General features: G+C 31.3%; 2 protein-coding genes and 1 long non-coding RNA gene across 4 annotated transcripts; 1 reads left to right on the plus strand and 2 right to left on the minus strand.

The window, feature by feature from the left end:
- Positions 1–543: 543 nt before the first annotated feature.
- Positions 544–4,399, minus strand: LOC105774941 (uncharacterized). The gene is made up of 4 exons (XR_008193752.1): positions 4,281–4,399; positions 3,577–3,648; positions 1,030–1,572; positions 544–770 (listed from the first exon to the last, which is right to left on the minus strand). It is a non-coding gene; the product is annotated as an uncharacterized LOC105774941 (long non-coding RNA).
- Positions 4,400–5,256: 857 nt separating this feature from the next.
- LOC128034568 (zinc finger BED domain-containing protein RICESLEEPER 3-like) lies at positions 5,257–5,804 on the minus strand. The gene is made up of 2 exons (XM_052623085.1): positions 5,368–5,804; positions 5,257–5,260 (listed from the first exon to the last, which is right to left on the minus strand). Exons 1-2 carry the CDS (start codon positions 5,802–5,804, stop codon positions 5,257–5,259), a joined length of 441 nt encoding a protein of 146 aa, XP_052479045.1.
- A 3,423-nt stretch (positions 5,805–9,227) lies between these two features.
- Positions 9,228–13,891, plus strand: LOC105788978 (dolichol kinase EVAN). Of its 2 annotated transcripts, XM_012616137.2 has the most exons (14): positions 9,234–9,526; positions 9,653–9,765; positions 9,933–10,139; positions 10,264–10,368; positions 10,468–10,538; positions 10,631–10,711; positions 10,783–10,997; positions 11,347–11,536; positions 11,647–11,712; positions 11,971–12,059; positions 12,148–12,262; positions 12,906–12,957; positions 13,070–13,170; positions 13,377–13,891. In XM_012616137.2, the coding sequence occupies exons 1-14, from the start codon at positions 9,342–9,344 to the stop codon at positions 13,488–13,490; spliced, it is 1,704 nt and encodes a 567-aa protein (XP_012471591.1). In that variant the 5' UTR covers positions 9,234–9,341; the 3' UTR covers positions 13,491–13,891. The 2 variants fall into 2 exon arrangements, with proteins under 2 accessions (XP_012471592.1, XP_012471591.1); XM_012616138.2 differs by lacking the exons at positions 13,070–13,170; positions 13,377–13,891 and having other exon boundaries at positions 9,228–9,526; positions 12,565–12,957.
- Positions 13,892–21,346: the final 7,455 nt, after the last annotated feature.

Consider the following 21,346-nt stretch of genomic DNA (forward strand, 5'->3'; position numbering starts at 1 on the left):
AAAAACTATTATATTTTAAAAATAAAAATATATATATTTAATATTTTTCGGGCCAGGCCCGGGCCAAAAAAATCTTACTCGAGGCCCGGCCCATTTTTTAAACGGGCCTAAAATTTTGCCCAAGCCCATATTTCGGGCCTATATTTTTATCCAAACCCTCTCATATTTCGGACGGGCCGTCGGGCCGGGCCGGGCCGCCCGGCCCATGGACAGGTCTAATCGTGACACACTGTGTGCATGATGTTTGCCCTCGCCTAGGGGTGTTCAGTCGGTTAACCGACCCGAAATTCTTGAAACCGAATTAACCGACCTCCCAAATTTTTTAACCGTTAACCGAACCGAATTTTTTAAAAAAAATTAACCGAACCGAAATTTTTTTCAGTTAATAAGGTCGGTTAACCGAATTAACCGAAAAATATGTGTTGATCATTTTTGGTTAAAAATTACCCGACTTGCCCGAATTACCCGACTTACCCGAATTACCCGAATTACCGGAAAATTACCCAAATTACCCGAATTACCCGAAAATTACCCAAATTACCCGAATTAAATCACTACATAATTAAAAACATTACATAAATATTTGAATCACTACATAATTAAAAATATTACATAAGTATTTGAATCACTACATAATTAAAAATATTACATAAGTCTTGAATTAACACATAATTGAAATGTATGTTTTTAACATTCTCCATTTATATCCATTTCATCTTTCCAAAATATATCCATTTCATCTCTCCAAAATATCTCCATTTGCATTAAACCTAAAAAAAACATGAGCAAAAATTTAGCATATAATAGAAATATACGCATTTAAAAAAACTCAAATAATATAAACAAACGAATAGATTATAAATTAACAAGAATAAGATAGTAGTAAGCATACCCTTCAACTCACAAAGCTCATGAATCTAGGGTAGGCTCTAATGCATTCCAAGAAATGTCTAAACATTGAATCAATTAAATAAGTAAGAGTGATATGGTAAAAAAATTGAAACTATTAAAATAAAACAATAAACATACCATTTTCAATCTTGTCAAGCTCTTGGATTTGTTCTTCAATCTTTTTTATGTCTTCTTGTGATGATGATCTTCGAATCCAATCTTGAGTATACACAAGAGCTTGTACAATTTTAGGAGTTAAAGAACTCCTATATTGATCAAGCACACGTCCTCCGGTACTAAATGCAGACTCAAACAACCGTAGAAACCGGTATAGCTAACACATCTCTGGCAATTTTTGAAAGAGTGGGAAATCTAGGGCTGTTCACTTTCCACCACAATAAAATATCAAAATCTTCAACAAATTCTTCATTAGCCTCAGCTAGATATTTATCCAACTCAGATGTTTTATCCTCACCACAAATTTCCAACTCACGCTTTTTATACAAAGCTTGCATTCGCCTTTTCATTTTTTGTTGTGGTTCACCAATAGAAACATGTGTTGACACACTCGATTGGCTACAAGTACCATGAAGTGGAGGCTTATACTCATCAAACAATTCATACAAAGATTCCTTCAACTTTTGCATCATTTCACAAGCTGCTTCAGAACTAGACATTTCACTAAGTGCAAATTCAAGATACTTTAGTTTTTGTCTAGGATCTAAAACACAAGCAACAAACATAAGCAAATTCATCTTATCAATATCACCCCAATACTTATCATACTTCTCTTTCATCTTGATGGCCATAACATTAAATCAATATTACTATTTAACTGAGCATCTCGTAAAAGAATATCAATTTCAGAAAGCTCATCAAAAAAATTATTGGACGTGACATATGAAGTGCCGATATACATAAAGTGACTTCATAAAAGTGTTCCAAGAAATCCTCAAGTTTCTAACATTATCCCAATCATCCACACTAGGCCAACCCTCTCCCTTTCAAGTTCAAATTTCTAAAATTTGTGTCTTGCTCCTCAAATCTCTCAAAAGCTCTCTCAAAGTTCTGAGCAGTGTCTAACATTAAGTAGGTCGAGTTCCACCTAGTACAAACATCAAGACACAACATCTTCTTGCACTCTATCTTTTCCACCACAACACACTCCTTAAACTTTTGTAATCTAGCTGGAGATTGTCTCACATATCTAACAGCCCCCCTAACACGTTCAACAGATTTATTCATTTCCTTTAAGCCTTCAACAACAATCAAATTCACAATGTGTGCCATGCATCTCATATGAAGATATTTACCATTTTGAACTAAACCCCCTCGAGGGTTAATGTAACACCCCCTAACCCCAAACCGTCGCCGGAACAGGGTTACGAGGCATTACCGGACATATCAAACAATTTACAAATAAATCGAAATAAATAACCAACATATTAAAATAATTCATAAATTGTTATAAATTTGTACTAATTGATTTCATTCATTTTTTATAAAAATTTAATGACATTTCGACTTATTTTTACATTAAACCCCCAAATTTTCAAACATAACCAACCCAATTTCAAGATTTCAACCAATGCATTTATATACTTAATCTTACTTGACATATAGACATAACAACTTAAGTAAATAAAATCCTATTATCATTTCTAATTAACACATAAAACTAACTAAGCCATTTCAACTTGATACCAATGCTATAAAATAACTTATACCATTTTTCTAATATAATCATCAAAACACATAATATCTTACTTTACAACAAAACTATATAACATGCCAAAATAACTATTATAAATCCTATGTACATGCCACTTTCTCTTAAAGGAAGAAAACATCACCAAAATCTTTATGTCGAGTCGGGATTGTCCCGGATCTTGAACCGAGACTCTAACCCCTTTTCAACTGCAAGCGCGAAACAACCGTCTGTTGAGTATTTTATACTCAGTGGTATTACTATAAATTAAACTATTGAATAATAATAAAATTTCAAATATTGACCATAGTCTTTAAAAATCACTTTAAACTAAATAAAATATTCATATATCATTCCATAAATCTTAAATTTATATATTTAAATATTTACATACTAAATCAATTCATAATTTATATCATACATTCTTTCTCATATTTTCAATAATGTCAAATCAACTAATCTCATTTTCAAATTTCCATCTCAATTATTTACCCTATTAACAAGGCTCGGACTCTGACAGATACGCGGATTCCACCCAAACACACCAAAATATCCAACCTAAACACACCCGGAATAATTTAAATCCTCCATAACACACCAGTATATCATATCCTCCCAAACACACCAATAAGGCATTTAATGCCTCTTCGGATAAATCGAAGCATATAATAACATAGTCATCTTCTCGGCCGAACTACAAATCTCCTCATCACATCACAAATCCTATGGCATGCCATTTGTATCCAATCTAGTCCGATAGGGTATTATTTTACTTTTCCAATTTCGAATTCATTTCCACAACAATTTCAAATATTCAATCAATACAAAACATCTATTATTTCAATTCACATATAATTCAATATTCACACATATTCTTACTTAATTTCAAATGTTAATACTTACATTCCTTTAAATGTCTCATGAATACAATTTCAATATAGCATTTATTAAATAGATTAAGTTATAGTAATACAAACCCGGAATACGCGTTTACTCCTCAACGATCTTTTCTTTTCCTTTAGATGCCGATGCCTCGTTTTCCTTGTTAGCTACGAAAATAATAATTATTTTCACTATTAATTACAATCATTAAAAATAATAATAATAATTATATTAACAATAATAATAATAATAATTATATTAACAATAATAATAATAATAAAATTCTTATTCAATTCCTACTTATTCCCAATTTAATTCTAACTAAGCTTACTTATTTTTCTAACTTAATTCACACTCTATTTCTATTCAAATTTCTTCTAAACTCAAATTTATCTACTAATTTTTCAACATTTTCACTAATTTCGAATTTTCCTCAATTTAATCCCTAAAATTCAAAACTTATAGTCTAGTTCACAATTTAATCCTTTTATCAACTCTAACTAGAAACTCTATCAAATAAACCCTCAATTCCATCATTTATTCAACATAAACCCTAATTTAAGGCTTTTTATAACTTAGTCCCAACTATGTAAAACTTACAACTTAGTTTAAAAATCATTCTTTTTATCTATTCTAACTAGAAATTCTATCAACTAAACCCCTAATTAAACAACTTGTTCAAAATGAATCATGTTCAAAAACCTATGAACTTCCATAACCTCCACTTAACTTCAACAAAATTTTGTTTTAAAGCTTTTAAAATATCAAAATGAAGAGGAAAGGGCTAAATTTAGCTTACCAATTAACTTGAAGCTTTAAATCCTCAGTTTTCCCTTTTATTTTTCTTTCCCCTTATCTTCCCCTGTTTTCGTCTCTTTCCCTGCTTCTTTTCTAGCTTTTCTGTTTCTTTTCTTCTTTGTTTCTTTCTTTCTTTTACTTTATATCTTTTATTTTAACTAATAATATTAATAATAATATATTAAAAAATCTTTTACTTATTAATTAAGCACATATTTATTTTTATTACAAGTGTACCCATGTAATTATTACTATTACACATGTCTTCAATATTTACCATACATTTGTCATCTTTTTTTATTTTTTATTTTTACTTATATAATATAATACAATATAATATAATATAATATAATATATTATATAATAAAATAATATATATAAAACATAAAAATCTAAGATTTTATCACTTTTACTGTCCCATTTCTTATTAATGGCTTAATTGCCATTTTAATCCTTTTATTTTTTATTAATCTATAATTCAACTTTTACCCCTAGATCAATTTAGTCCTTTTTCTTAATTTCTCTTAATTAAACTAAATTCACCCAATTAATACCTAATTAAACACACAACTAGTCTAATAAATATTTCTAATAATTATTTTCGAACTCAATTTACTAAGACGGAGGCCCGATAATGTACTTTTTCGGTGCTTGTGAATTTTGGGTCATTACAGTTAAATTTCTTTCTCAAATAACCAATAGCAACATCATTTGAACTTGCATTATCAACAGTAACAGTAAACAACTTATCAATCCCCCAATTCAACAAGCATTTCTCAATCACCATCCCAATGGACTCACCCTTATGACTAGAAATTGGACAAAATTTTAAAATCTTTTTATTCAATTTCCAATCGTTATCAATAAAGTGAGCAGTGATACACAAATAATTAACTCTTTGCAAAGATGTCCATGTGTCAGTAGTTAAGCAAACTCTAGAACAAGAACTTCTCAAAAGTTGTTTTATCTTGACCCTTTCATCTAGATACAATTGATAAACATCCCTAGTCATAGTAGTTCGTGAAGGAATATGAAATCTAGGACATGCCACAAACATAAATTTCTTAAAACCTTCACTTTCAACAAACTTGAAAGGTAATTCATCAATCAGAATCATTTGTGCTAATCCTTTCCTACATGCTTCTTGATCAAATCTCCAAGTTGAAAGATTCTCTTCCCCCCCTTCAACTCCCTTTCTAGGTAAAACTAGTTGTCCTTGACTAGTGTCAACAACATTACTAGGATTTTTCTTACATGAACCAATATGATATTTCAATGATCCCGTACCATTTTTTTTCATATCACAACAAAATTCCTTTTCACAATAATTACATTTAGCCTTACTTGCACCCTCACTATTAATAAATTTAGTGAAGTGAGACCAAACTTCTGACCTTTGAGGAGGGGCTTTTCTTTTCCCGGTAGTCCCCTTTGTTTGGATTGAAGCTCCAACTCCCGAATTTTCAGAATCTATCGAAGTAGGAGGTGTAACACTACCCCCAATAGATGTTGGTTCGGTTGACATTCTGCAAGAAAAAAAGTATATAATAAATTAAAATAATACGACAAACTTGGGGTCAAGGACAATATTATTTACAAAATCCAGAAACTTAATTAAATTGATGCAATATGGAACTTAATCAACTTAATCAATTAAATTAGTTGATCATTATGGAACACATGCACTGCACCCTTCGGTATTCAACTTAATCAATTAAATTAGTTGATAAAGCCCAAGCAAAGTCAGACTAATTAAATAAATATGCTTTTGCATCATTGGGTGGAGAAAATTGTAGTTAGCAATAAAATTATTGTTGTTTTGCCGTAAAGAAAAATGATCATCAATGTGAACGATTCATGTAAGATTCAATTTGATAATTGAACAGAAATTGAATTAAGGTATGAAAAATAATCTTATATGAAAAATAATCTTATCTGTTGAATTAAGGTATTTAGTTTGAGCGGTTCAATTTGATAATCTTATATGATATTTCAATTTATGTTCAATTTATGTAATGACAATGAACCCGATATTCATTTGATAATTAAGATGTTTATTATTCTAAATAATAACATATACAACTGAATCATAAATAATAACAATTTTAATTTTAAATATTTTAAGATTCAAATGTTAGCATTTAATTATTTAATTAACAATATAGGATTTTGTTATTTAATTAATGCAATATAAAATTATCATTAATTACAAATAAAAAAAGTAATTAAACAACGACAAAGGTTAACTATAAAGATGAAAGAAAAATTAAGACAATAGTATACAATGAAAAATTAAGACAATAGTATACAATGAAAAATTAAGACAATAGTATACAACGACATAGTTTTTCAACTAATAAATATTTAACAATGAAAACATTAACTTAAAATAATAGTTAATAAATAAAGTAAGGCAACATTTTATTTTGTCAGTGAGAGATAGTTATAAGATAGTTATCAACAAGCTTTTAGAGTTCAAGCCTTCAAGGAAATCAACAGAGAAAATCAACATTTTTTTTGAAAATAATAATGAAAGAAAAGCACAAAAAGTAAGAAGACATTATTACTAACATAAAAGTAAGCAAAACCCAGAAATAAAAAGAAAAACCCATAAAAGTAAGCTGAAAGCACAAATGTCAAGCAGTAAGGAGAAATGGACAGCAACATGGTGTAAAATTAGAAGACAACAAACCTGGGTCTAGGTGTTGGTGTAGTGGAAGAGAAATGGACAGCAAAAAGGTGTGAAAATGGTGGGTTTTCTCGATTCAACTGAGATTGAGAATATTAGGGATTTAGGGGTGTTAGTGAAATTGTAAAAAGTCGGTTTGGTCACTTCTTTGTGGTAGTGTCTTGAGTCTTTGAAAAAAGTTTGGTTCTTAAAGGAGAGAAAATAAATTGGGCCAAATTTAATTTGACCTGGTTGAGGCCCATGGTAATAAGGGTCCAAATTTTTTTTAAAGCCTACCCTGCAATATTCGGTTAACCGACCGGTTTTGAACCGAATTAACCGTTACCCGAAAAATCAAAAAAAATTACCCGACCCCCGACCGAAAAAATTCGGTTAACCGACCGCTTAACCGAATTCGGTCGGTTAACCGAATTTTTTCGGTTTTAACCGAATTATGCACACCCCTACCCTCGCCTTCGCCTTGTTAATTTCTTGAACCACCTTACTGCACCATACATGGCCACCTCAAGCATCGGCGGCATAAGTTCTTTGTCGCTTTGGAAATAAGCGCCAAATGAAAAATCTGATTTGTCATTCTCCTATTAGAAAGGGATAGGGATGACGTGGAATTATAGTTTCATACAATTCTTTTTCCTAGTTTAATATGAATTTAACCGTATAACTCCTATCCCTTATCCTAATATCAAAACAAATTAATTAATTACCAAATATAAAAATCATTAATATTCTAATAACTCGATTGGCCCTTGCAAAATCCCAAGAGGTTTTCTATGTCGTTTTCTTCCTTCAAACGAAGTTATTAGCAAATTTGGATGAAGCAATGGATGTAAATTCCAAATTTGCATGTGACTCCAAAATCCTCACCTAGTGTGTTCTCAATTGTCAAAGGGGTAAGAGGCTTGTACCTTACACACCAAAATCAACCTTCAAATATACCAATTTATTATTATTTATGAGTGGATCTCTATCGAGTTTGGCTCAGGTTATTGCATTGTTTTAGTATAATTTATATTTATTCAAATTTAGTTTATCCTAAAATATCAATATCAATTTTATCTCTGTTCAAACTCATTTTAAAAATCTTCATTATTTTTTATTTTTTCTTAAAAACAATTATGCTATTTTAATTGAATGTTTAATAACTTTATATTTTTTTTCTTTTATTAAGTTTATTGAGGTATTATATATTTATTCCACCAGTAATATTTAAAATTTTGCCACATACCTTTTTTTTAATATTTATTTTTTAATATTTTACTATTATTTTATAGGACATTTGCCAACTCCTAATTTTGTTTGTGGTGTTTACCAAATATTCTCCGCCCCCTCCCTTTTTCCAGATGACATGACAGCCTAAATTTTTTACATGTGGCATACTTATCCTATCAACACACGGCAATGCAATTTATCTATATATCCATTTTTTAAAATTAAAAGAAAATAAGATTTTGAAATTATTAAAATTCAAATTCAAATATATAATAAATAATTAAAATGCAATTCAAGTGAATAAATTAATCAAAATGATACAAATACAAAAAAAATTAAAATATGATAAAAGAATTGAATAAATATATAGTCCAAATATATATAATAAATTAACTAATGGTACACGTAATATGCAATATATATTAAATTAAATAACATAAATGAGTACGTGGTTATTATATAAATTAGTATAATGATATTAAAATATAAAATTAAATATTATATAATTACATGATATTATATACGAGTATATGCATATCATATAATATTATTATATAATAAATTATACAAAACTTATCATTTAATTAAGTGTATAATAACATAAACATTAATATATTTGTAATAACAATTGATAATGATAAATATATTAATAATAATGTGAATAATTATCTATTGAGTATTATCATATATATAGTAATCGGTGTAGTAATAAATTATAAAAACTTAATATTATATATTAATAATTTTTAAAACAAGTATTATATATAAAATTTTTAATTCCCATGAAATATTTGTATAAAATTGAGAGTGAAATTTAGAGAATAAAAATTAAGTGAATTAATTTCCATTGACTTGATAATTAAAATATTTATCATTCTAAATATGATTTAAATTAAAATTGCGCTAATTACGTTACTATTAAAACTTTATCACTTTTATAATTAAAAAAAAAATTGAGTAAATCTGGGCTAAAGAATATTCAATAAGGTGGGTCCCATAGCCAGGCCACAGTCCAACAAAATTGCGGGTCGAGCAAAATTCGATCCGATGGACCTCGATTTCCGAATTCTGAAAATCCAACAATTGAAGATAATTTTATTTATTTACTTTTTTTATTATTAGTTATTATCCAATCGATTCCCGTGTAGAATCGTCACCGTTTCCATGGCGATCTCGCCGTCGAAGGCGATGAACGGAGAGAGAGCCGTGGTTCTCATCTTCGTTCTCCGTGTTTTGTTCTCTCTCCCACTCGCCCTCCTTCCCCACGCGCTCTCACTTTCTCTCCTTTCCCTCTTCTCCCTCGTCGTCGAGATCCGCGTCGACGATTCGCCATCCCTCTTCAAAACCAGGTAAGAACAACCGAAAATGAAAGAAAAAAGATTTTCAATTCGAGAATTAGGGTTTTAGAGAATCTCAATTCGTTAAATTCTTTAATTTCTAAATGTTAAATTTTGAATTTTTGTTTGTTTTTTTAGGCCAGGTGCTTCATCAGGAATAATATTAGGAGCAGTTACGTTGCCAACTGTAATGCTATCGAAATTGATCCAGCTTTCCAGAGCTGTCTCTTTGCAACAAATTGAGATTGGAGGTACTTCATTTCTGCCTCGAAAAAGATTCAAGAGCAGTTTTTTAAATGACAAATTATGGGTTCACTAATGAATTCTACAAGGAATTGTAGGGGATATATATATATATATATATATATAAAAAGTATGGATTACTTTGATGTTTTTGTGTTCTAAACTTTGTATATAGAGCTTGAACACATGACAATGCAATTTTGGGCTGCATCGGCTTGTAGCTGCGGTGTGCTTATATTCCTCTTCATAGTTACATGGTGTGCTGCCAACAACAAGAATCCCCACTTCTCCTGTAGTGTTTGGGATGCGAAGTTTAGCTTAAGCTGTGTCATCTTATATTCAGCTGTTTGCTGTATATCACTTGCCACAATATCTCATACTGGTGAGTTAGTTGTTCTGTCATGGTTCTATGTTTTCCAATTCATGCATTGGGTAAGCTGTGAAGGTTTAAATTAGCATTGGTTTCTTGCATTGTGTAACCAATGGTTTCCTTTTTATGCATACAGGATTTAACACAGCTTTAAAGTTACTGTGGTTGCTATGTCATGGATTTGCAACAGTTAAATTAATTCAACATCTTCTCTCTACATTCCCATTTTGTGCTTCAATCGGTTTGTTTCATGCTACTGTTTCTTTATGTCAACTTTTATGACTGAAATGTTTGTTATTGAGCAAAATGGAAATGTTTTCTATGTCCCTTCATAATGCAGGGGAAGCAAATCTGGTGACTTCAGGTCTTGTACTCTATTTTGGTGACATGCTGGCATGTACTATTTCAAAGGTTAGAGCTGCTTTATCATACAGATACAGCATGCTATGGTTGAAATCTCCTGCAGGCTTAGCTTTTTAGTGTTAACGACATTGTTAGAACAGGTTTGTAGATTGTTGATTCCACCAGAGTTGGTATCCATACGGTATGGAATTAAAAGAAGTGAGATAGGTATTGTTATCCAGGTACGGATCTTCAAGTGTTGAAACTTTCATAAATGGTCTAGCCGGATGGTAAGAGTTGTTTTTATATGCAGGGTGTGCTGCTTGGACTTCTTATTTTTTCAGCAGTATTTAAATTTCTTATCCACTTATGGGAATACTTCTGGGGAGCTAACAACTCTGAATCGAGAGAAAGAAAAGAAATTTGGAGATCTCTTATATTTTTGACTTCCCTTGGATTTATCATGATTGCAGTTGCACCATCTTGGATGATGATTGTCCTAGATTTTGATGTACATCCTGTACTATGGTATAACTTTGCTCAAATATTTTCTCATTACAACTTTTGTTTATCCCCTTCGCATTTGGTGTTTGTAATATAATCTGATATGGAGGTAAGTAGATGTTTATGAAGAGATTTTGGTGACTTTAAATTTAACTGTTTGGTGATGTATATAGATATTATTTATGGAATTGCTGGTTTGCTTGCCTTGGTATTTGATGATCCTATGTTGCTCTGGTGATGGATAGTGAAAGAAAAGAGCAAACTGATTTATGCTAATACATGACATTAAAGGAATTATTGTTATAAATAAAGATAGCTTGCTTTATCTCCAACTTTCCAATTATCTCATCTTTACATCATCTTTTTTTAACAGGATATTCCAGTTTATATTTTCGGAACCTTTTAAAAGACTTTCACTATGTATCTACTGGTTGGTTTTGATATATGCATCTGTCTTGAGGTTCTACCACATTTCTAAGAATAGTAAGATTGAGAGGATTCTTCTTCGGAAGTACTACCATCTGCTGGCTGTTCTAATGTTTTTGCCCGCTCTGATTTACCAGGTGAGCATACACTTGAGTATCATGTATAAATTATTTAACAACTTTTTGCTCCTTCGTCCTTGTACTTACTTGCTTAGATGTCATATTGACTTTATAATTTCTTTTTCCAGCCAAAATTTCTTGATCTAGCATTTAGTGCTGCTTTGGCTGTTTTCTTGGTATTAGAGATCATTCGAGTAAGTTCACTAAACTTCGCAAATATTTTGTAGTTGACAATTTATCAAGTAATTATGTCAGCCAAAGTTGCTCTATTTTTTGTCCAAATGTTCACTAGTTAAGGATTTTAAAGGGTAATACTTTTGCAAGTGTCATAAGTTAGCAACCATATCCTAGTCCTTACAATTTACAGTCAAGGTTTATGTTCACTAATGTACTGGGGAACTGCTGGTTTTTTAGAAGTTTCTTGGTTGATGTAACCTTTCCTTTGTAGCCAGGTTTGGAGAATTTGGCCTTTAGGGCAACTTGTACATCAATTTATGAGTGCCTTTACTGATCATCGTGACTCAGATCTTATCATTGTCAGGTATGACATTTTAACCATTACTGGAAACTAAATTGCATATATTTGTTGCAAGCAATCCTAAATAAGGTCCCTTTTTTTGCTTATGTAGCCACTTTTCACTATTATTGGGATGTGCACTTCCTATCTGGATGTCCTCTGGGTTCAATGATCGACCTCTTACCCCTTTTTCTGGAATTTTAAGCCTTGGCATTGGAGATACGATGGTGAGTGTGATTACTATTTTTGCCATTGTGGCCTTAAATTTCTTGGATGTTTGTTCTTCTCTACCACTTCTTCCCTCTCCATCTTCAAATAATTTTGCTAGCATGTTCTTTACTTTTTACTTAATAAAGAAAATGGTCGCATTCGGATCCTAATTATTAATTCTTGTTGATATTGTGCTACATGTCACAATTATTATGATGTTTTCACTTGATGCTCTTTTGGTTTTCATTGATGTCAAATTTGGCTCTTGAACTAAAATCTTTTACAATTTTGGATTTGCTCAATATCAAATAATTGACAGTATGAACTGCTTACATCCCCATGCAAACGTGGCCAGTGTTTCTAAACCTAGGCAAGCATTCTACTCCGAGCCAATCCAAAAAGAGAGAGAAGGGGAAAGTCTTAGCGATTTTATAAAGGATTAAAAGAACCACCAGGACTGCACCATCACTAGTGCCATTATGAGGGAACCCCAGGGGGGTCGAACTTATGATGGCTATATTACAAAATAATTTGAAACATAATTGAGAATTAGCAGAGGTATAAATATGAAAAGGTCTAAGAAGTAATAAAATTGGCTGCCTGCATGGTGCTCCTTCCAAGTGGATCATAAATATGTGATCATTTTGCTTTTATGCTTAGGCATCAATGGTCGGCCACAAGTATGGTGTCCTTAGGTGGAGCAAAACTGGCAGTTAAGGATTTTCTTTCTTTATCTCTACTTTTATTAATTTTTAATGCTTAAGCTTTCTTTTGAGGGGCTTTACGACATACCTGCTAATTCTAGCAAATTTCTTACTCTTCAGAGAAAACTATTGAAGGCACTGCAGCTGGTATAACATCTGTCCTTGCTGCTTGCTCTGTTCTGCTTCCACTTTTGGCATCTACCGGTTACTTTCTAACTCAGGTCTCTCTCTCTCTCTCTCTCTCTCTCTCATCCTACATGTCTCTTCAGGATATTTCTGTTATTATTATATGTGCTTATATAACACTGCTGTTATGTTACGTGAATTGCATATATAACACTACTATATGGTTCCATGGGCATTGTTTAATGTTTGGATTATTGATACATAACGGATGTAGTGACGACCTAAATTCCAATTTCCACAGCATTGGTTCCCTATTTTCATAGCCGTGACCACAAGTGGTTTGTTGGAGGCCTACACAACGCAACTCGATAATGCTTTTATACCACTAGTCTTCTACAGCCTTCTTTGTCTGTAAATGCACACTTCGACCTTCAAAAAGATACAGAAATGGTTACAAACAAATCCTTCCCCACATGCTTCCATTTGGACACTTTCTTAAAAGGAAAAAAAAAATCATTTATTAGAAGCTACTAACCGCCGTCAGGGAATCCCAAGAGCCTGTTGTATGGCATGCCATTTGTAGTGTCAAAATAAAATAGAAATGCTTGGAAGATGAGGCATCAAAAAGAGGTGAGTTGCATAAAATGATTGGTTTGTAGAGTTAAAAGATTGTTTAGTGCAACTTATTACATGAATAGAATTACTTTTACGTCATATATTGTGTCATTGTAATATTTTGAAAACAATTTTTTCTAACATTACTGTTAGTATTTCTTCTTTTGGGAATCTTGCTGCAATCCACGATCATTTTAACAAGTCATGGTGCAAATATTATTCATAACTTGTTTGATGCTTCCCTTATTGAATCACTTTGAAACCAACTTTTTGTTTTATCTCCTGCCTTTCATTGGATAACCGATCTTCAAGTTTTTGTTAAATTCAAGTCCAAAACGTTTTTCTGTAATATAATTATCAAACTTTGTATTTTTCATTTCAAAATATTATACAACTCTTAACAGGAAAAAATTCATAATATTAAAAATTGGAGTCTGAATTTTGAAATAAAAAAATATGAAATTTTTGAGGGATTAATCTCAAATGTAGTAAGAGTCAATAACTTAGGTCTTGGGAGTATATTAAAAAAATTAGTCCTGTTTATCAAAGATGCGCTGCAGTGATCTAGTAGGAAGCACAACTTCAAGGCACATTTTCAATGGTGTCGAAACGGTGATTCGAGATCACTAAATTCGACAAGTGAGTAGAAAATATTATTAATTTAATGAGTATAAGTTAAATATGAAGTTAGGAAAATTTTTGAAATAGTGAATGGTGTACTAGAAATAAATATTAAAATAATTAGAATCGAAAATAAGGTATCCAGACCTCAGAGATTTTAAACCGAGTCATAAATATTGTTATAAATATTTATGAAGTGTTAAAAAGTTAGTATTAAAGTTTCGTCAAGAAATTTTAAAATTCTGATAGTTAATTAAATAAAAAGGACTAAATTGTAACAAATACAAATTTATGGGAAATGATTAAGTAGCTTAAATGATAAAATAAAGAGGGCTTAAAAGGAAAATAGACCCAAGGTCTATTTGGGCTGGACGGGAAAGGCATGAAATCAACAAGAAAATAAGGAGAATTAAGGGCAAAATTGGAATATTGTAAAATTTACTTAATAAAGTTAGGATTAAAGTGGAATTATCTAGATTTCTCTTTATTTTTCTGTATTCTCGTCAGAAAAAACACCATAGAAGGGTTTCCTTAAGCTGGTTTTTCATATTTTTACTGCAAGTAAGTTCAATTCTTGATTATTTTTTGAAATTTTTGTGTTTTTGTGACTTTTACAACTAGGTTCACTTGTTGAATTTATTAGTTTTTGATTCTATGAAAGAAATTGAAAGTTGCTATGAGTATGTGCTGGAAGTATATAATGATTTAGCATGAAATTAGAGCTTTAAATTGTTTATATGTCGATTTTATTGAAAGAATTGAATAGAAAGTGAACGTTTAGGACCTAATAGTAAAAGAGTTTGAAGTTAGGGTTTTATGTGGAAATTCTGAATTTCAATAGTTGTAAAATAACTTATAATGTGTAGGTAAAGTACTAATTGAGAAAAATTATCTTAATAGAGGGGTCAATTGAGCAAGGACTGAATTGTATGAACTGTGAAATTTGGGGCAAAATGGAAATCAACATTTTGCACTAAAACAGTTTTGGACAGCAGCAATAGTCTAACTTTGAAAAATCACCAAAAATTGTGGGAACCGAATTAGAGGATGAATAAAATATGAAATTAAAGCTTATTGAGTCTAGCTTCTCATAGAAGAAACGGTGTAAGCAATGAAATTATAAATTATAAGATATAATAAATTTTGTGCGACAAGGTCAGAATGGTTTGGGGTTCCCCTGTTCTGACTTTGGAAAATCATAAAAAATTAAATAAAAATAATTAGGGGCTTAAATTTATATATTTAAAATCCTGAATGAGTCTATTTTCAAGAGAAACAAACGAGAACATTATCCAAATCCCGTACGAAGAGATAATTAATTTTTAGTGAAGAAGGGTCAGAACTATTAGACAGCAGAACAGAGGTGACTTTAAAGAATAAACTGTACTTATTGGCTAAACCAAAAATTCTGAAAATTTTATGGTAAGAAGATATGTGAGTCTAATTTCAGGGAAAATTAGTGTATCCTAATTTGGAGTTCTGTAGCTGAAGATAAAAATAATTTAGTAACTATGACATTGATGGACAACACTGAATATATATAAGTAAATAGTGAAATTATAGATAATGTTACTTAGAAGCGGATTATAAACATTAAGGATGTGAAATAGAGTAAAGTTGAAGTCAATACTCATAAGTGAATGATTTTACAATGATATATCGAGAACCCGAAGCAAGTCGAGGAAAAGAAAAAGTAGTTTATTAGTCCCTAAACTTTTACAAATTATGCAAATCGACCCAGGTAAGTTCATATGGCTGAAATTTAATGATTAAATGTTAATTTCATAAATTATATAATGTATTATGAGATATATTTTTTGATGAATTGAGAACAAAACAATAATGCGAAAACCAAATAAATGATCAAATTGAGCGGAACATCGGATTTGAGTACTTCTGATTAGTAACAAGTGATAAGTAGTAGTTTCAGCTACACTTATCTGATCAGTGACAAGTGACAAGTGATAAGTGGTAGCTTTAGCTACACTTATCTTATCGATGACAAGTGACAAGTGATAAATATGATCCGTGTAAGACCGTAAGAGGGCTATGGCTTGAAAAGTGATAAGTGATCATACATGAAGACCATAGTTATACTATGGCAAAGTGGAAGTGAAGTACTCAATTTTCCGTAACTATTCCCTAATTTGATTAAGGATGGTAAGTGACAAATGAGCCCAAAAGAATTATAGTAAATGGATAAGTGGTAGTGAGTTTATACCAGGGGACTCACCAATGATTATGGTTGATAGGTAAACTTAGTAATTATGTATAATGTATAAGTGTAAGAATGTTTGGTAAGATTTATGTTTTATGCCAATGAATTTACTAAGTTTCTATAAGCTTACTTGAGTGTATTCAATGTCTCTTGTAGATTGACGTGAAAATATACGGAGGATCGGATCAACACTGAGGATCACACTATCCAGATTTAGTGAAGAAGGGTCAGAACTATTAGACAACAGAACATAGGTGACTTTAAAGAATAAACTGTACTTACTAAACCAAAAATTCTGAAAATTTTATGGTAAGAAGATATGTGAGTCTAGTTTTATGGAAAATTAGCGGATCCTAATTTGGAGTTCTATAACTCAAGATAGCTCAAATAAAAATAATTTAGTATGACATGGATAGACAATATTGAATGTATATAAGTAAATAGTGGAATTATAGATAATGTTACTTATAAGCGGGTTATAAACATTAAGGATGTGAAATAGAGTGAAGGTGAAGTCAATACTGATAAGTGAATGATTTTACAATGACAGATTGAGAACCCGAAGCAAGTCGAGGAAAAGAAAAAGTAGTTGATTAGTCCCTGAACTTTCACAAATTATGCAAATCGACCTAGGTAAGTTCATATGGTTGAAATTTAATGATTAAATGTTAATTTCATGAATTATATAATGTATGATAAGATATATTTGTTGATGAATTGAGAACAAAACAATAATGCGAAAACCAAATAAATGATCAAATTGAGCGGAACATCGGATTTGAGTACTTCTGATTAGTAACAAGTGATAAGTAGTAGTTTCAGCTACACTTATCTGATCAGTGACAAGTGACAAGTGATAAGTGGTAGCTTTAGCTACACTTATCTTATCAGTGACAAGTGACAAGTGATAAATATGATCCGTGTAAGACCGTGGCAGGGCTATGGCTTCAGAAAGTGATAAGTGATCATACGCAAGACCATAGTTATACTATGGCAAAGTGGAAGTGAAGTACTCAATTTTCCGTAACTATTCCCTAATTTGATTAAGGATGGTAAGTGACAAATGAGCCCAAAAGAATTATAGTAAATGGATAAGTGGTAGTGAGTTTATACCAGGGGACTCACCAATGATTATGGTTGATAGGTAAACTTAGTAATTATGTATAATGTATAAGTGTAAGAATGTTTGGTAAGATTTATGTTTTATGCCAATGAATTTACTAAGTTTCTATAAGCTTACTTGAGTGTATTCAATGTCTCTTGTAGATTGACGTGAAAATATCTGAGGATCGGATCAACACCTTGAGGATCACACTATCAGATTATCTCAAAGAGCCATTCAAAAAAGGTGCTTATTCTAAGTCTTACGATCCCGCTGCATTTTTTTTGAATGACTCTTTACTTTTTCGATCCCGCTGCATTTTTCTGTTATATACTTCTTCGAGCTTTTGAGCATGGTCCTATGTAATCTATTAACTCCGTATTTCATTGCCCCCAATCATAATTCTAATCTCATCATTTAACCCTTCTTCAAATCTAATACACATTTCTTCTTCAGTAGGTACAATGTCTCAGGCATATTTGCTGAGGTAGACAAACTCTCTTCAGATTCACCACGATTTATTTCCTGTCAGAGGTCGAGGAATTCCCTTTTCTTTTTATCCAAATACCGTCTGCCCACATATTTTTTCTTAAATTCATTTTGGAAAAATTCCCAAGAAATTTCCTCTATCAGTACCACGGCCTCAATCATTACCCACCAACTATAAGCTTCTTCTTTCAATAGGGACACAGCACATCTCAAATAATCATCTGGTGAGCAAGCTATTTCTTCAAAAATCCTGATCAAACTCTATAACCAGTATTCAGCTTTGACGGGGTCACCATCAGTCCTTCCTCGAAATTCTTCGGCTCTAAGTTTTCTAAGCCTTTCCAATGGAGAACGCTTACAGGATTCAGTCATTGTAGGAGGTGGAGGAGCAACAAGGGGTACCATTGATAGAGCAGTAGGGGGAGGAGGTGGTTGAGTCTGATTTTTTTCTTTCATCGTTTCAGTATACCGTTGATTCATAATCCTATAAATCATATTCTTTCATTCTTTCTCTTGCATTAAGGAAATCGGAACATCACTGCTTGTTTCTTGTTCAGAAATCTATATTCTACTGTTAATTTCTTCCTGCTCAGTACGTTCAGGTCTATCTGACATCTTTATAATCGGAGAGTATCTATAAAAATAAAAAAGATTAGATCGGATCATACACATCATACTATCATAGATTTATATGACATGTATTTCTAAACACTTTACACATCACACATGTTCCGAGAACCGGCTAAATCGGCTCTAATGCCACTAAATGTAACACCCTTTACCCGTATTCGTCACTAGAATAAGGTACGAGGCATTACCGAAGTTTACCGAATTAATTTTCCGTTATTACGAATTAATTACTATTCATTTACCTAAACATATAATGACGTCCTTTAGAGGGGTCTCCAAAGCCCAAAACATACTTCGAGATCAAACCGGATTAAATCAAAACCATAGGAAATTTTTCGCAAAATTCCAAATTTTTTTATGAACTCAATATAATCCCTTTATAAATATCCAACCTTCCCTGCTATTTTAAGACCGAGACCAATCCAAACCAACCAATCCAATTCAACCAATTTGATACCAAATAATACTTCTATTATAATTATACCATTTAACATATTCATCACTCTTTACTTTAATACATATTCATTAAACAAGTTTTGGCATTTATATAATCATCAAACCATATACATGCCATATAAATCAAAAAGGAAATTTACAAAAGCTACCGGAGATAATCTGGATAGTGTGATCCTCAGTGTTGATCCGATCCTCCGTATATTTTCACGTCAATCTACAAGAGACATTGAATACACTCAAGTAAGCTTATAGAAACTTAGTAAATTCATAGGCATAAAACATAAATCTTACCAAACATTCATACACTTATACATTATACATAATTACTAAGTTTACCTATCAACCATAATCATTGGTGAGTCCCCTGGTATAAACTCACTACCACTTATCCATTTACTATAATTCTTTTGGGCTCATTTGTCACTTACCACACATAATTAAATTAGGGAATGGTTATGGAAAATTGAGTACTTCACTTCCACTTTGCCATAGTATAATCATGGTCTTGCGTATGATCACTTATCACTTTCTGAAGCCATAGCCCTGCCACGGTCTTACACGGATCACATTTATCACTTGTCACTTGTCACTAATCAGATATGTGTAGCTAAAGCTACCACTTGTCACTTGTCACTTGTCATTGATCAGATAAGTGTAGCTAAATCACTTATCACTGATCAGATAAGTGTAGCTGAAGCTACTACTTATCACTTGTTACTGATCGAAAGTACTCAAATCCGACGTCCCGCTCAATTTGATCATTTATTCGGTTTTCGCATTGTTATTTTATTCTCAATTCATCAACAAATATATCTTATCATACATTATATAATTCATGAAATTAACATTTAATCATTAAATTTCAGCCATATGAACTTACCTAGGTCGATTTGCATAATTTGTGAAAGTTCAGGGACTAATCAACTACTTTTTCTTTTCCTCGACTTGCTTCGGGTTCTCAATCTGTCATTGTAAAATCATTCACTTATCAGTATTGACTTCACCTTCACTTTATTTCACATCCTTAATGTTTATAACCCGCTTATAAGTAACATTATCTATAATTCCACTATTTACTTATATACATTCAATATTGTCTATCCATGTCAGTCACTAAATTATTTTTATCTTGAGCTATCTTGAGTTATAGAACTCCAAATTAGGATCCGCTAATTTTCCATAAAACTAGACTCACATATCTTCTTACCATAAAATTTTCAGAATTTTTGGTTTAGTAAGTACAGTTTATTCTTTAAAGTCACCTATGTTCTGTTGTCTAATAGTTCTGACCCTTCTTCACTAAAAATTAATTATCTCTTCGTACGGGATTCAGATGATGTTCTCGTTTGTTTCTCTTGAAAATAGACTCATTCAGGATTTTAAATATATAAATTTAAGCCCCTAATTATTTTTCTTCAATTTTTTTATGATTTTCCAAAGTTATAACAGGGGAACCCCAAACCATTCTGACCTTATCTCACAAAATTTATTATATCTCATGATTTACAATTTCATTGCTTAAACTATTTCATCTATGAGAAACTAGACTCAATAAGCTTTAATTTCATATTTTATTCATCCTCTAATTCGATTCTCACAATTTTTGGTGATTTTTCAAAGTTAGACTACTGCTGCTGTCCAAAACTGTTTTAATGTAAAATGTTGATTTCTATTTTGCCCTAAATTTCACAGTTCATACAATTCAGTCCTTGCTCAATTAACCCCTCAATTAAGCTAATTTTATCTCAATTAGTACTTTAACTACACATTATAAGTTATTTCAAAACTATTGAAATTCAGAATTTCCACATTAAACCCTAACTTCAAACTCTTTTACTATTAGGTCCCAAACATTCACTTTCTATTCAATTCTTTCAATAAAATCGACATATAAACAATTTAAAGCTCTAATTTCATGCTAAATAATCATATAATTTTAGCATATATTCATACCAACTTTTAATTTCTTTCATAGAATCAAAAACTAATGAATTTAACAAGTGGACCTAGTTGTAAAAGTAAAAAAAACACAAAAATTTTGCATGCTGTAAAATATGAAAACCAACTTAAGAAAACCCTTTTATGGTGTTTTTGCTGATGAGAATGTAGAAAATAAAGAGAAATCTAGATAATTCCACTT

Source organism: Gossypium raimondii, chromosome 2 (genome assembly GCF_025698545.1).
Source record: "Gossypium raimondii isolate GPD5lz chromosome 2, ASM2569854v1, whole genome shotgun sequence".
Lineage (NCBI taxonomy): Eukaryota > Viridiplantae > Streptophyta > Magnoliopsida > Malvales > Malvaceae > Gossypium > Gossypium raimondii.

Coding starts and splice junctions, on each gene's coding strand:
- LOC128034568 (XM_052623085.1), bottom strand. CDS start 5,804: ATGTCAACCGAACCAACATCTATTGGGGGTAGTGTTACACCTCCTACT.
- LOC105788978 (XM_012616137.2), top strand. CDS start 9,342: ATGGCGATCTCGCCGTCGAAGGCGATGAACGGAGAGAGAGCCGTGGTT. Junction 10,539..10,630: donor TGGCATGTACTATTTCAAAG/GTTAGAGCTGCT, acceptor TTGTTAGAACAG/GTTTGTAGATTGTTGATTCC. Junction 13,171..13,376: donor CCGGTTACTTTCTAACTCAG/GTCTCTCTCTCT, acceptor CAATTTCCACAG/CATTGGTTCCCTATTTTCAT.